The sequence below is a fragment of the Lynx canadensis genome, chromosome A3 (assembly GCF_007474595.2).
Source record: "Lynx canadensis isolate LIC74 chromosome A3, mLynCan4.pri.v2, whole genome shotgun sequence".
Taxonomy (NCBI): domain Eukaryota; kingdom Metazoa; phylum Chordata; class Mammalia; order Carnivora; family Felidae; genus Lynx; species Lynx canadensis.
The window spans coordinates 138,921,629-138,935,637 of record NC_044305.1 but is presented as its reverse complement, the minus strand read 5'-3'; the positions used below and the strand labels follow the sequence as shown (position 1 = coordinate 138,935,637).

Below are 14,009 nucleotides of genomic sequence, written 5' to 3'. Positions count from 1 at the left end.
CACACGTTCCCGTCGGCTGAGCAGAAAGCGTGGTCGGAGGGTCACTGAGCCGCAGGGACTGCTCAGCGCACGTTGATGGTCAGGAAGCCGGTGTCATTTCTCCCCAGTTCACAGGGTGCATTCCTCCTCGTGTTTCTCTGCCGAATACCTCAGCGTCACGGGTGTCTGGTTAGTCGGCTTGTCAAGGCGTTATCTTGAAGATTTGTACAAACCATCTCGGAGAAGTGGCCAGTGATCCCTTCTGCGAGCAGACAACAAAGCAGTCCTGGCTTTGATTTGTTCAATAAGCAGCAACAGAATTGGGGAGAAAGTGAGTAAATAAGAGACAGGTTTCTGGGCCCTAATCTAGAGAGATTCGGGAGAAGGGATCCAGAAATCAGTGCGCAGAGAAAAGAAGGTTCTGTGGATGGACACACGGATGCTGCGGGCACACCTGACCAGGGCAGGCTTGGAGGAGGGACAAGGACTGCGCTTGGCTATCTTCCATCACCGCGAGGGTGTGACAGGCACGTCGGGGAGGTGACCCCACTAGGTGGCTTGTGTCTGGGGGCTTAGAGCTCTGACTTGCTTTCCTGAACGATCACAAAGCAAAAACAGGTTTCAATAGGCCACCTGCTGGCGGTGAGAGGCTCAAGGGGATTGTTGAGAGAGCGACTGGATTCACGGAGAAGGAAGCCCTTGCCCCAGCGAACAGCGTGGCTTCGTGTGAGCCCGAACACAGGGGTCACAGACACCCTGAGAGTGTGGGACAGTGCCCGCCGCATCGGTAGGCTTGCCGTTACAAACGCGTTGCTGTTTCTCCTCAGATGTCCTACCAGAAGACGTGCTGAGCACCATCGCGAACCTGTCCGGATGCCTGCCTCACATGCTGCCCCCCACGTGTCCAGACACCTGCCTGGCAAACAAGTACAGGCTCATCACGGGCGCCTGCACCAACAGGTATTTCCTTCCGGTTTTCTCAGCTGGATTCCGACACGATGAGCGGCCCTCCTGAGGGAGGTGGCAGACCACCCGGGGTCGTCTCCGCCTCTGAGCGCCGGATCTCTCTACCCTCGACCACCTCACCTGCCCATCCGTCCATGGGTGTCCCCTGGACGCCACCCCCGTCCCATCTACCAGTGGCCCCTGAACCCGGCCCCCATCCTGTCCACGGGTGTCCCCTGGACACCTGCCTGCAGGACTGGTGAGGGGACGCCCAGCCCCTGGACAGCAGGGCCCACAGGAGGGTGGGGGAGAGAGTGGCACACAAGCACGGGGGACAGTGGCGTGGAGGGGAGAGAGCAGGGGAGAGTGTGATGGGGCTGGGGAGGCCCAGGAGCCACGGGTTCAGCTGAGACCAGAACCTGGAAGCACGAGGGCCGAGGGCGGTTCCGTCAGGCCCAGACGCAGGGCTGGGTCACGGGCGAGGAAGAGAGCAGCCGCCAGGCACCGGAGGGCAGCACCGCTGCGGCCTGGCCCCAGGGTGGGGGCTGGGAGAAAACGGCCGTCAGCCATGCGTTCGTTCGTTCGTTCGCTCGTTCGTTCATTCCTTGTTTATTCAGAACACTTTGAGCGCCCAAAGAGCCAGGCACCGTGACACATGCTGGGGGATGTGACAGCCTGGTCCTCGCAGCTGACAAATAAGGCCATGGGCCCCAGTGGGTCCGGCGTAAACAGGAACAGCTCCCATTTTTAATACACGAAGGAAAGGAAACGGGGACACCCACGTGGCTGGTCAGGCGGGGGCCGTGCACACGGGGCTGCTGTCGGAGGCAGAGGGTGATGCCCGTGACCCAAGCCATCAAGGACGACCAGATGCTCGGCGTCCCTCCCCCACTCTGCACGCCACTGAGGGCGTCCCTGGGCCCCCCCCCCGGTCCCCCCCCAGGAGCGCCTGGGCCTCTCGCCTCCGTCTCTGAGGCTCCTTCTGTGGGGGCAGGGCCCCCCTGGGAGCCCTTGCCAGCTCCATCCGGGGGGTCTTGTCTGGCGCCTCTCCTGGCCGCACCTCTTTCCTCCGTGACGCCCCGGCTCCTGCTGGCTCTGGCTTTGGCTGGGGTGCAGGCTGCGGAGGGTGGGAGCCTCGGTGACGCCCGGGCCGGTGAGTCCTCAGTGCACACGGCAGACACCGCTCATGGCTGCTCCGGGGTGCACGTCTGTGCCGCAGAGACCAACACGCGTGTGCTCACACGGGCCCCGGGTCCCATCAGCTCCACAAGGCTTGTGCGGCCCCCCCGGGCGTGATGCACACTGGTGTGTTCACACCCGGGGAGTAAAGGCTTAGCAGCTATTTCTTTCTGATCCGTATTTTCTTAACTGGGAAAGCGTATTTTCCTTTTGGGTAGTTCTGGTTATTTCGCTGAGTTTCCACATCTTTTATCTCAGTTTTGAAGGCAGCTTTGTCATCAGCAGGAAGCCGGGACTGCTGTTCCTTCGAGGTTCGCCGGTGGTCAGACTTCCCTACGAGGTGGCAGAGTTGAATCGCGGACGTGTTGGCCGTTACCAATGTCATGCTTCCCATTTGTCCTAAATGTCACCAGTGCTTCTTTCCGAGCTCTTGGGGTTTGCTTCCTGCCGTGGTCTTTCCTCCACACTCGAACTCGGACACGCAGTGGGCGTGCTTGCTTCCCTTTTTCTTCCATAACCAAGTCCCTTCTTATCCTATAGCTGCTGCCAGGCAGCGAACAGCGGTGCTCTGGGCCTACTGACGGCGGTGCGGTGGCCAGAGCGACCTGGGATTTAACCGTACAAATTCTAAACCTCCACACGGTGGGTTTAAAAACTCTCCACTTATACTGGTTTTCTCGCAGCGTAGACCTCGCGTGTGTGGGGCGTGGCTTCTAACCTTCCTTTTCCCTCTGCTGAGAATATCCCAACTGCTGGGCTGTGTCACGCGAAATCAGCAGCCCAAGTGGAGAAGGATGTCTGCGGTCCCTCTTCTGTTTGTGTGACCTCATCGGTGCCACAAGCGTGTTGCTCACGAGGAATCGAGTGCACGCCGGTTCACGTGGCCCTTCTCTGCTCTCAGCTGGTCCTCGGGCTCCGGCAGCCACCTGGGTTCCCCGCGTGTGCCGGCGTGGGCATGAGTGCTGCTTGTGTCTCCTACGGTAAATCCAAACGTGACACATAGGACATCAGAAATTCACACACGTGCTGTCCAGTTCTGGCTGCTGCGTGCAGCAGGGACCACCTTGATGACTCTCGGAGGCATTCCGGGCTCTATTTCTGTATCCATAAAATGGGAATGATACCGGCAGGGTTGATTTTGAGAGACGCGTTTCTAGAGGTCCCTGCATGCAGTCTACAAGCTTGGGGACAGTAGGTGTTGCCGTGATTGTTACCATGAAATGACCGTTCCACATGTGACCAGTTGGCTCTGGCCAAGGGCACTAGCCACAGAGGGCCAGAAACATCCTTCAACGTGAATTTTCCCGAGAGCAGGGGGGAGGCCCCTACGATCAGGCAGCTGTGATGTATACTGCGTCTCAAGGTGACGGCGACACTCTTCACGGCTCAGGCTTGGTTAACGTCGAGTTAAAGATGGCAGCCAGTAAACCTGGCCCTCAGCCTCTCTAACCATCCGGCAGAGGCGTGGAGATTGCAGACGACGTTTCCATCCACACGGTGACAGAGACACAGCCTGTTACTGGATTCGTCTGCTTAATTCCCAGGCCTGCCTGATGTGCGTCCTACACACGGACGTACAGAGAGGTTGGGACCAGGTTTGCGGGTCGTCATCCTACCAAAGGCCGGCATGCCAGTCTCCTTTACGTGGTAATTCTGCACCAAGCTTCATCCGTGGAGACTTTCTCTCCTCAAAACCCGTGAATTCATAGAGGAAACAATACACTCTGAAGGCGAAACTTGATACATACATTGAAATTATAGGAAGAACCCCCAAACGTACCTAGGTTTAGTATATATTCTGGTGTATATATAATTCTCTGTATTCTCTGTAATTGCCAAAAAAAGTTATCAAAAACCAAATTAAGTGTCGGATATGTGGCTGTACGAAGGCCAGGCATCTGAAGACTCACGTCCCCAGGGCCCTTTTCTTCTGGCCGTTTGCTTTGGGGTCATTTTCACACTGACTTTTTCTTCTCCTTTGTGTTTGGACTGAAGGCACGAAATTGCCCAGTGGAAGTGAAACCTTGAGGATCTCAGCGCACTGAGGGAGCTGTTTGTGTCACCTTCACACCATCCTCTCCCTTAAACGCCTGCATTTATCTGCTTGAAACCAGCTGTTAGATGGGTCAGCGCCCGCGCTGTCCTCAGATCCTTTACTGATATTGACACTTGAATCCAAACAAACCCGAAACAGAACAGCACCCCTGACAGGCACAGGCCACCCCCCCCCCCCCGGGCCCCACGGACGCTTGTTAGCCTTTAAGGAAAAGTAGACGGTGCTGGTGTTGGTTTCTTGATGAAATATCGAGGAACACAACGTGGGCACAGATGTCACCACGATAAGTAAGGTTTCCAGAGTTTGGGGAACACATTGAGCACGTACCAATTATGGAAAAGCATGTTCCTCTGGGAGGGTTCAGTCGTGCCCCCTCCACGGCCCGTCTCTCACGCTCACGGGTCTTTGCTGCTGCCGATCGGGGAGCTCCAGCAGGGGCCCCCGCACCGCAGGCCGAGATGGTCATGCTTCCAGGCTGGCCGGCAGGGCACCAGGCCACATGGGGTGTGCAGGTCAAGTGCACATCCTTGCTGAGTGTCCACAAAGGCACGTGAGTGCCCCCTGGGTGGTCGTGATAGCCCACAAGCTACTGAAATAGAAAAGTCACTCGGCACAAACATCGCAGCCTAAGCAGTTAACGTCTCATTCACATCTTCTTTCTGCCCGTTGCTTCGCTGGATTATTTGTTTTTCGGGTGGAAGTTTGGTGAGTTCTTTATAGATTGTGGATACTGGCCCTTTGTCCAATATGCCATTTGCAAATATCTTTTCCCATTCCATTGGTTGCCTTTTAGTTTTGTTGATTGTTTCCTTTGCAGTGCAGAAGCTTTTTATCTTCATGAGGTCGCAATAGTTCATTTTTGCTTTTAATTCCCATGCCTTTGAGGATGTGTCAAATAAGAAATTGCTGCAGCTGAGGTCAGAGAGGTTTTTTCCTGCTTTCTGCTCTAGGGTTTTGATGGTTTCCTGTCTCACATTCAGGTCCTTTATCCATTTTGAGTTTATTTTTGTGAATGATGTAAGAAAGTGTTCTAGTTTCATTCTTCTGCATGTTGCTGTCCAGTTCTCCCAGCACCATTTGTTAAAGAGACCATCTTTTTTCCATTGGATATTCTTTCCTGCTTTGTCGAAGATTAGTTGGCCATACTTTTGTGGGTCCAATTCTGGAGTCTCTATTCCATTGGTCTATGTGTCTGTTTTTGTGCCAATACCACGCTGTCTTGATGATTACAGCTTTGTAGTAGAGGCCAAAGTCTGGGATTGTGATGCCTCCCGCTTTGGTTTTCTTCTTCAATATTACTTTGGCTATTTGGGGTCTTTTGTGGTTCCATACAGATTTTAGGATTTGACCAACAGGCGCACAAAAAGATACTCAACGTCATTCCTCATCAGGGAAATACAAATCAAAGCCACACTGAGATACCACCTCACGCCGGTCAGAGTGGCTAAAATGAATAAGTCAGGAGACTGTAGATTCTAGCGAGGATGTGGAGAAACAGGAACCCTCGTGCACTGTTGGTGGGAATGCAAACTGGTGCAGCCGCTCTGGAAAACAGTGTGGAGTTTCCTCAAAAAATTAAAAATAGAACTACCCTATGACCCAGCAATAGCACTGCTAGGAATTTACCCAAGGGACACAGGAGTGCTGATGCAGAGGGGCACTTGTACCCCATTGTTTATAGTGGCACTTTCAACCATAGCCAAAGTATGGAAAGAGCCTAAATGTCCATCAACTGACGAATGGATAAAGAAGATGTGGTTTATACATACAATGGAATACTACTTGGCAATGAGAAAGAATGAAATCTGGCCGTTTGTAGCAATGTGGATGGAACTGGAGGGTATTATGCTAAGTGAAATAAATCAGGCAGAGAAAGACAGATATCATATGTTTTCACTCATATGCAGATCCTGAGAAACTTAACAGTGGGGAGGGGAAAGGGGGAAAAAGTTACAGAGAGGGAAGGAGGCAAACCATAAGAGACTCTTAAATACTGAGAATAAACCAAGGGTTGATGGGGGCTGGGGGAGAGGGGAAAGTGGGTGATGGGCATTGAGGAGGGCACCTGTTGGGATGAGCACTGGGTGTTGTATGGAAACCAATTTGAGAATAAATTATAAAAAAAAAAAATCTCATTTGTAACTGATTGAAAGAGCACCCCTCCAAGCCATTCTTCATGGGATTCCAGTAAAGAGAAACCAACTGTAACAAATCTGACACCTTATTGGAGCGCACACCAATCTCCCCACGCTGACTTATGGCAGCTAATTAAACGCATTGCTGTCCCGTGTCGCTCTGCAAATTGAACCACTCCAGTGTGCTGGAGATCAACGAAGGACTGATAATCAAATTATCCCCACCCACTGTCCCTGCAGACACACAAAAGTGCCCATCCCGCCTCCTGCTAGGTGCTCCTGAGGGTTCCCGGGTAAGGCAGCCGCGATGCGATGGATGCAATAAAACCCTTTTCCCTAAGTCAGGAGCCATGTGGCACCATCAGGAGAAGCTGTGTTCAGTCTGTCCTTCTAATGTGCTGACTCCATTGCCCAGATCAGAAACCACTCGCAGGAGCTCCCGGTTCTCTTCCCTCTTAGAGCATCGGAATCAGTCACATTTATGTCAGAATGATTCACATACATGATGTCCTTAATAATGATAATTGTGTCAGAACACAACTAATTTTTAAATACGTCTATTTCTTTTTTTAAATTTTTTTTTTCAATGTTTATTTATTTTTGGGACAGAGAGAGACAGAGCATGAACGGGGTAGGGGCAGAGAGAGAGGGAGACACAGAATCGGAAACAGGCTCCAGGCTCCGAGCCATCAGCCCAGAGCCCGACGCGGGGCTCGAACTCACGGACCGCGAGATGGTGACCTGGCTGAAGTCGGACGCTTAACCGACTGCGCCACCCAGGCGCCCCCAAATACGTCTATTTCTAAACACTCCACAAATAAAAAAACCACTCAGCGTGTCACGAGTCTCTTAGACTTTGCTACTTAGGTGCTCCCAAGTGCCTACACATCAGATGCACGAAAGGATCGTTGAAGTCTAGATCCCAATGCTTGCCCACTCAGGTCCTTCTGCCGTGTGACCTCCTGAGCCAGACGCTTGCCTACTGCCTTCAAATGGCCACCTTGCTCATTTCTCTTGCAGAGAGCACCACAGGGCCGCCCCAGATGCCGAGTGACCCCACGTGGATTTGGTTGGTAAACGCCAAGGGAGCATGAACAATTTTATACCCAAATTAGCCGTTAAAAAACAAAGAACAGATTTTTTCTGTAACAGAAAATTCCCATTTCCTTTTGCTCTTTGAACCAGTGTTTCCATTCTAATTCATCTATCACTTTTCCCCAGATGTAGGCTATCTCATGATTGGAAGCCTCACATTTGTTTCTGCAGAGACCATCCCAGGTGGGGAGCCTCCAACACAGCCCTGGCCAGGTGGCTGCCCCCCGCCTACGAAGACGGCATCAGCGAGGCCAGGGGGTGGAACCCCCACATCCTGTACAACGGCTTTCCACTGCCCCCCGTACGTAGCTCACCGCGCTGTGTCCCCACGATGCTCCCCGGCCACCCGCCACCTCGGAGGAAGCCAGCCTGCTCAGGGCAGTGGGCTCGGAGAGTCCCCGTCCACCCTCACGACCCCTGTGCTCCAGGGCACAGAGAGACCCCAGTCACCAGCCAGGGAGCACAACAAGGCAGATTTAAGTTAAAGTTCCTCTAACTCTCTGCTCGTCACCTCATTTCAGTATTTGAAAGAAATCCTCTACGCATGGGCAGAGGAGGAGGTGTATTCAAAGATTCTTAAAGTTACGTAATTCATTCATTTCATGCAAAACCATGGATGGTTGCCGCTTTACTCCCAGAGGCAAATTATTTGCTAAGCAAACTCATATACAATCCACTGATCAATTTGGTTAAAAAAATGGATATTTGACCCTCCATTTGACTACTTGCTTCCACGAACAAACCAGTCTGCTTGGTCCCGTCCTGTATGTGACAGTGGAATTCTCCAGAAACATAAAAGGGACGCCCTGTTTAGTGTGAGAAGTCAGGATGTGACCACGCCAGCTTGGGGACCGCCACCCCGTCCCCAGGCTCCCCTACGGAAACCAACAGCTCCCCTGGGAGGTCTTCCGTTGGCTGACAGGCAGGAGGACAGGAGCTGCCTGGTGTCAGAGCTGCACCGTGGGCTCCCTGCGGTTGGCACAGGCCCCTCTGGGTGTGCTAACCCGTACTTTTCTGCAGGTCACTTGCAGCCTCCATTCAGCTGCCTGGGTAATGAGGTAATAACACCTTTCCTGTCCTACACTAGCTGCCAGACCTATCGGAGCCCTGAGGCTTTCTGAACTCTCAGTGTTAAGGGCAACCCCGCCAGAATTATACAGCTACTCAGGTCAGAGCTCAGGTACCTTTAATGGGATGTATTAGTTTCCTGCTGCTGCTGTAACAAGTTAGCACAATTTTAGTGGCTTAAACTACGCAAAGTTACCAGAAGTCTGACGTGGGTCTCACTGGCCTCCAATCCAGGTGTGGGCTGGGCTTCGTTCCTCCTGGAGGCTGGGGTCTGCTTCTTGGCCCCCTGGCTTCCAGGGACACTGCCTCCTTGGCTCTTGCCCCCCCAAAGCTGCATCCCCTCTGCCTACAGTCAGGAGAAGCTCTCCGATTTTAAGAACCATGTGATTGCATGGGATCCACTTGGAAACCCAGGGTAGCCCCCTGTCTTGAGGTCCTTACAGTAATCACATCCACAAAGGTGTCAAGGCCTGGGGAACAGCCCTCCGTGGCCCTGTCCTCTGAGTCATGACCTCTGTCACACCAATGGCTAGATGTGTAATAAATTACCTAATTTAATCCCCACAATGATCCTGAAATATCAACATTTCATACTCACATACAGATAATGAAACTAAGACTCAGAGCAGTTAACTAAGGCCCCCCAATCACCACAAACCAATGCATTATGTTGAAGGCAGCCTGGATGTGTCCACCCACCCTATTGCCACAGACTGGAACTTCTGAGCGCCAGCCATCCGTGAATGGGCGCAGCCTCCTGTCCTGTGAACGAGCACGGCCCTACGACCCTCAGGGTCTCCCAGTGTCCTCTTTCTCTGCCGATGGCCTTCCCACATGACAAGCCGGTCTCTTTCGCCCAGGTCCGGGAGGTGACAAGGCAAGTTATTCGAGTTTCCAACGAGGCCGTCACGGAAGATGACCAATATTCTGATCTCCTGATGGTGTGGGGCCAATATATTGATCACGACATCGCATTCACCCCTCAGAGCACCAGGAAAGTTGCATCTGAGGGAGAAGCTGATTGCCAGTTGACCTGCAAAAACCAAGACCCGTGTTTTCCCATACAGGTACGAATTTAAACTTCTTCACATTGGCTACAAAAGTAATAGATGTCATTTAAAAAATCGAACAGAAGTGTAAAATGAAAGGTCAAAACCTATGGATGCGGCCAGAAATTGCCTGTGCATGTATGTACATAAGGTGTCCTTATGTGCGTAAAGGAGCCTCACGCACAGCTCGTGTGTCGCACTACGTGCGTTGCTCCCAACTTGGTGTGGCTCTCCGAGCAGTAGTTATAGTTCTCCCCGTGTCATTAAGTGGACAGAAACGTGATTGTTTTAAGACTTCGACAGTCCTGCGGTACGCGTCATAACTTACTAACGATTAGCTTCTTCGTGAGCATTTAGGTGGTTTTAAGCTTTGTTGTTTTAAAATGCTGTCGCAAATAACAAAGCGGGCGCACACCTGGACATAGAGGCTGGGGCACGCATGCACACCTAGCGGGCACGTCGGCAGGGCTAACGGTGCAGAGCTGGGGGAGCACAGAATGCGCCCACAGACACTGCAAATCTGGTCTCTGTAAATATTGTGCTAATTTCCTCTCTTACTAGCAAGGGAAGAGACAGTGCAGGTAAGGGTTTAATCACTTCTCTTTGGAAAACATCCTCAAAGGTGGGGGGTAGGGGGAGCACTTTCTACCCAAGAGCAGACTGTCTGGGCCGTGTCCCCTAGGTACCACACACCTTCCTGGAGCAGCCACTCCAGGCCACGCTGTGCCCGAGCTTGGTGGGAGGTCCAGATAAGAGAACCAGGAGTTAGGACCCTTCCGGTGTCTGCAGAGGAGGCCCCAGCAGGCCAGGCATCTAAACAAAACAGACCGAAAGGAAAGATTGTGGAGAAGGGGTGAAAGGGCACCATGGGGCCTGCACCAATCACAGCTAAGGAAACTCCAGCCTCCTCCGAATGTCCTGACCCTGGCAGGAAGGGGGAGCTGGAGGGGGACAAGTGGGCGGGGCAGGAGACAGAAGTGGGCGGGGCAGACAGCGGCACCGGTGCCCTAGGGTCCCGGCCTGCCTAGAGCTTTCAGGGTGTCTGCAGAGGCCCAGTGACCCGGTCTCCCCTTTCCCGGCAGCTACCCATCAACGGCTCGGGGACCTCAGGCCGGTCCTGTTTGCCATTTTACCGCTCCTCCGCAGCCTGTGGCACCGGTATCCAAGGCGCCTTCTTTGGCAACCTGACCTCGGCGAACCCGCGACAGCAGATGAACGGGCTGACCTCTTTCCTGGACGCGTCCACCGTGTACGGCAGCTCCCCGGCCTTGGAGAAGCAGCTGCGCAACTGGACCAGTGCGGAGGGGCTGCTCCGGGTCAACACGCGCCACTGGGACGCTGGCCGCGCCTACCTGCCCTTCGCGCGGCCACCTGGGCCCACGGGCTGCGCGCCCGAGCCCGGCACCCGCGGGACGGCCCAGGCGCCTTGCTTCCTGGCCGGGGACGGCCGTGCCAGCGAGGTCCCCGCCCTGACGGCCTTGCACACACTGTGGCTGCGGGAGCACAACCGCCTGGCCGTGGCGCTCAAGGCCCTCAACGCGCACTGGAGCGCGCACACCGCCTACCAGGAGGCGCGCAAGGTGGTGGGCGCCTTGCACCAGGTGTGAGAGGTCACTGGGACGCCCTGTGCTAGCGTGAGCGACGGGAGCTGGGCGGGAGGCAGGGAGCACGGGAGCCCCGAGGTTCAGGAGTAGAGCTCCGGAAGGAGCTGCGTGCTTGTGTAAGCAGGGGAGCCCCGAGGTGCAGGAGTAGAGCTCCGGAAGGAGCTGCGCGCTTGTGTAAGCGGGGTGGGGGGGGGGGAGCCCCGTGGTGCGGGGAGGGGTGGGGTGTAGAGGGCCGGAGCCCCCTGGTGCAGGGGGCGGGGTAAGAGTGCGGGAGCCCGGTGCCGTGGGGGTGGTGCTGGAGGGTGGAGCCGGTCGTGGGAACCTGATGCCCAAGCTTACATGGACCCGCAGGCGTGGAGGGGAGCTCACCTCTGAGTCACATTCACGATTCACAGAGGGGAACACGCGCTCGGCGAAATAAAAGAAGTGATAACCACGTAGGGCCTGTGAAGGGGCGTTTAGGCAGATTTGGAGGACGGCAATGTCATGTGACCCGGAAACCCGCCACCGTCTTCTGGCAAAGTCAAACAGCTCGTCAGACACGCTCTGACCTTGAACAAAGTGGCCCGGAGGCCACGCAGGCGCATCGGTTCTCAGACAGGGTCCCGTAGGGGGCGTCCCGCCCCCCCGCTCTGCCATGGCGCGTGTCCCCTTGTTTTCTGTGTCGTGTCGTGTCTGTGCCCCTTCCCCGAACGCACGCTCCGCGGGGACAGACGGTGTGTTTCCCAGCTGTCCCGTGTGAGCAGGGGTCCAGGTCCAAGGGCAAGAACGAAGCGGAGCCCCACCCATCACCCCGGAGCCCCTCCCTGCGGCTGCCCAGGACTTGACAACGTTTCTGAGGCTCACATTTCACTTTCAAATTTCCTTCTGTGTTTTCTTTGGTCAATAGCTTCTCTTCGGGGTTTTTGCAAATGCCTTGGAAACCTTAAAATAACGATAGGTCGCATTGAAAGAGTTGGTAAAACCCTTGCAGGGGCATGGGCTGCGTCCTGGGGGCCCCTCAGCCCCCGGACAGACAGCACTGTGGGGGGGGGGGCGCGTGTCCCCTGCCCCAGGTCGAGGAAGGGGCTCCCACGAGGGGAACCCACAGGTGTAGAACAAACAAAAACCGTGTGGAGAAGTCACTTTGAGGCCTTACTGCAGGGCAGGGCGAGCTGAGACCTGGTCCAGTCAGGGGGCTGCACCTGTCTCTCCGCTGGGTCCCGGGATCCTGAAGGGCACCTGGGGAGGGTCACAGGCCGCGTCAGTCCTGTCCCCTTAGAGCGATGCATCTTCCAGGTTGGGACCAAATTAGGACGAGACCTCATTTACAAAACCCACACACGGGTTCGGCTCCTGTGGCGACCCCTGCTGGCCCCTTGCCTTCGTGCTTCTGTTACAAGGAACTAACGACCTGACAGACACAATTCAGGGGGGGAAGGAGTGACAGGGTGTTTCTCTCGGCCTAATTTTAACCGGCGAGGACCCTTCAATCCCACGTAGCCCTCGGCTTGCGCGCCATTTCCTTCCCGCTTCCGGGCGGGGAGTCCAGCAGCGCCCCGGACCCTCTCTGTAAGTAACGTGTCTGCCACGTGGACACCACACCGCACACCCAGCACAGAAAACCACGGCTGTTTCCTGCTCTCACGGAAACTCCACGAAAGAGGTTCTCCAGATAAGGAAGCCGGTCCAGAGAGGCCCCTGGCCCTCCCAGAGTGGTGCAACTAAGAAGGAGGAGGTGGGATTCGAACTCCCGGCTCTGAATCCTGAGCCTCTGGTCTCAGGTTCCACAAAACGCCTGGACTTCTGACTTGCACTCTGAGTTCAGGCGTCGCCGGAGTGCCCACGGGTGAAGCGCGGTGCAGTGCCACAGCCCCGGTGTCTGCGTGGTGTGCAGCCACGTTTTGTGTGGCCTTCCCTGCGGGGTGTCTGGGGGTGTCGCTGACACGCGCCCCGTCCCGTAAATGCCAGAGCTGTGAGGTCGCTACTCGCATCCGTTCAGCTGGTTGCCTGTTCCCTTGCCTGGATGGCACGTCCCTCCTGGAACACCTCTGCCCCCGGGCATGTGCAGGAGGAAGTCCTCCCCTGTGTCTGGACGTGGCCCCGGTCTGGCCCCCGGGCCCTGCTGGAGGCGCCCCGCTCAGAAACTCCTGTTTTCCCTTCTCCGTAGATCATCACCATGCGAGACTACATCCCCAAAGTCCTGGGCCCCGAGGCCTTCCAGCAGCACGTGGGCCCCTATGAGGGCTATGACCCCACCGTGGACCCCACCGTGTCCAACGTGTTTTCCACGGCCGCCTTCCGCTTCGGCCACGCCACAGTGCACCCGCTGGTGCGGCGGCTGGACGCCAGCTTCCGGGAGCACCCCACGCTCCCCCCGCTGCGGCTGCAGGACGCCTTCTTCAGCCCCTGGAGGGTCCTCAAGGAAGGTGCGCCCCCTCCCGCAGGCTCCCCAGCACAAGCGCCCACAAACCCGTGGTGACGGCAGGCTTTCCACTCCCAGCACATTTGGCCGAATTCTGTGTGGTTATCGGCCTTTACGGGGAAAGTCAACACCTCGAAGCTTTTTAAAGGCTCGACCGCTCATCAGAAAACCTCCTCCCAGATTCTGAAGCTCTTCAGAGTCCGCAGGGTGGCCACCTGAGGTGCAGCCCCCCTCCACCTAGTGTTTCAAAGCTCGTGTAGAAACCTCGTTAGCACACGTTCGTTACAAGTAACATCGTCCTCACTGGTGCACAACGTGAGAACGTCAGGACTGCGGGTTCCTTCTCTGGGTCCCCTTTGGGCCTGCAGCCTGCCCCCTACGCTCACCAGTCAGTCCCCTGGGGGGCCCGGCCAGGTGCCGACCCACCCACACGGCAGAACCCAAGCAGTACTGGGAAGCCCTCGGAGTCACGTGAAGGGAATTCGAGAACCTGAA

At 55.5% G+C, this 14,009-nt stretch overlaps 1 protein-coding gene across 1 annotated transcript in view; it reads left to right on the top strand.

Annotated features, from left to right (window-relative positions):
• Window positions 1-14,009, top strand: part of TPO (thyroid peroxidase) — a 44,751-nt gene that overhangs the window by 13,484 nt on the left and 17,258 nt on the right. The window contains exons 4-8 of the mRNA XM_030311739.1: window positions 807-939; window positions 7,561-7,690; window positions 9,318-9,524; window positions 10,589-11,107; window positions 13,260-13,518. Coding sequence (XP_030167599.1) covers window positions 807-939; window positions 7,561-7,690; window positions 9,318-9,524; window positions 10,589-11,107; window positions 13,260-13,518 — 1,248 coding nt within the window. The remainder of the gene's footprint in view (window positions 1-806; window positions 940-7,560; window positions 7,691-9,317; window positions 9,525-10,588; window positions 11,108-13,259; window positions 13,519-14,009) is intronic.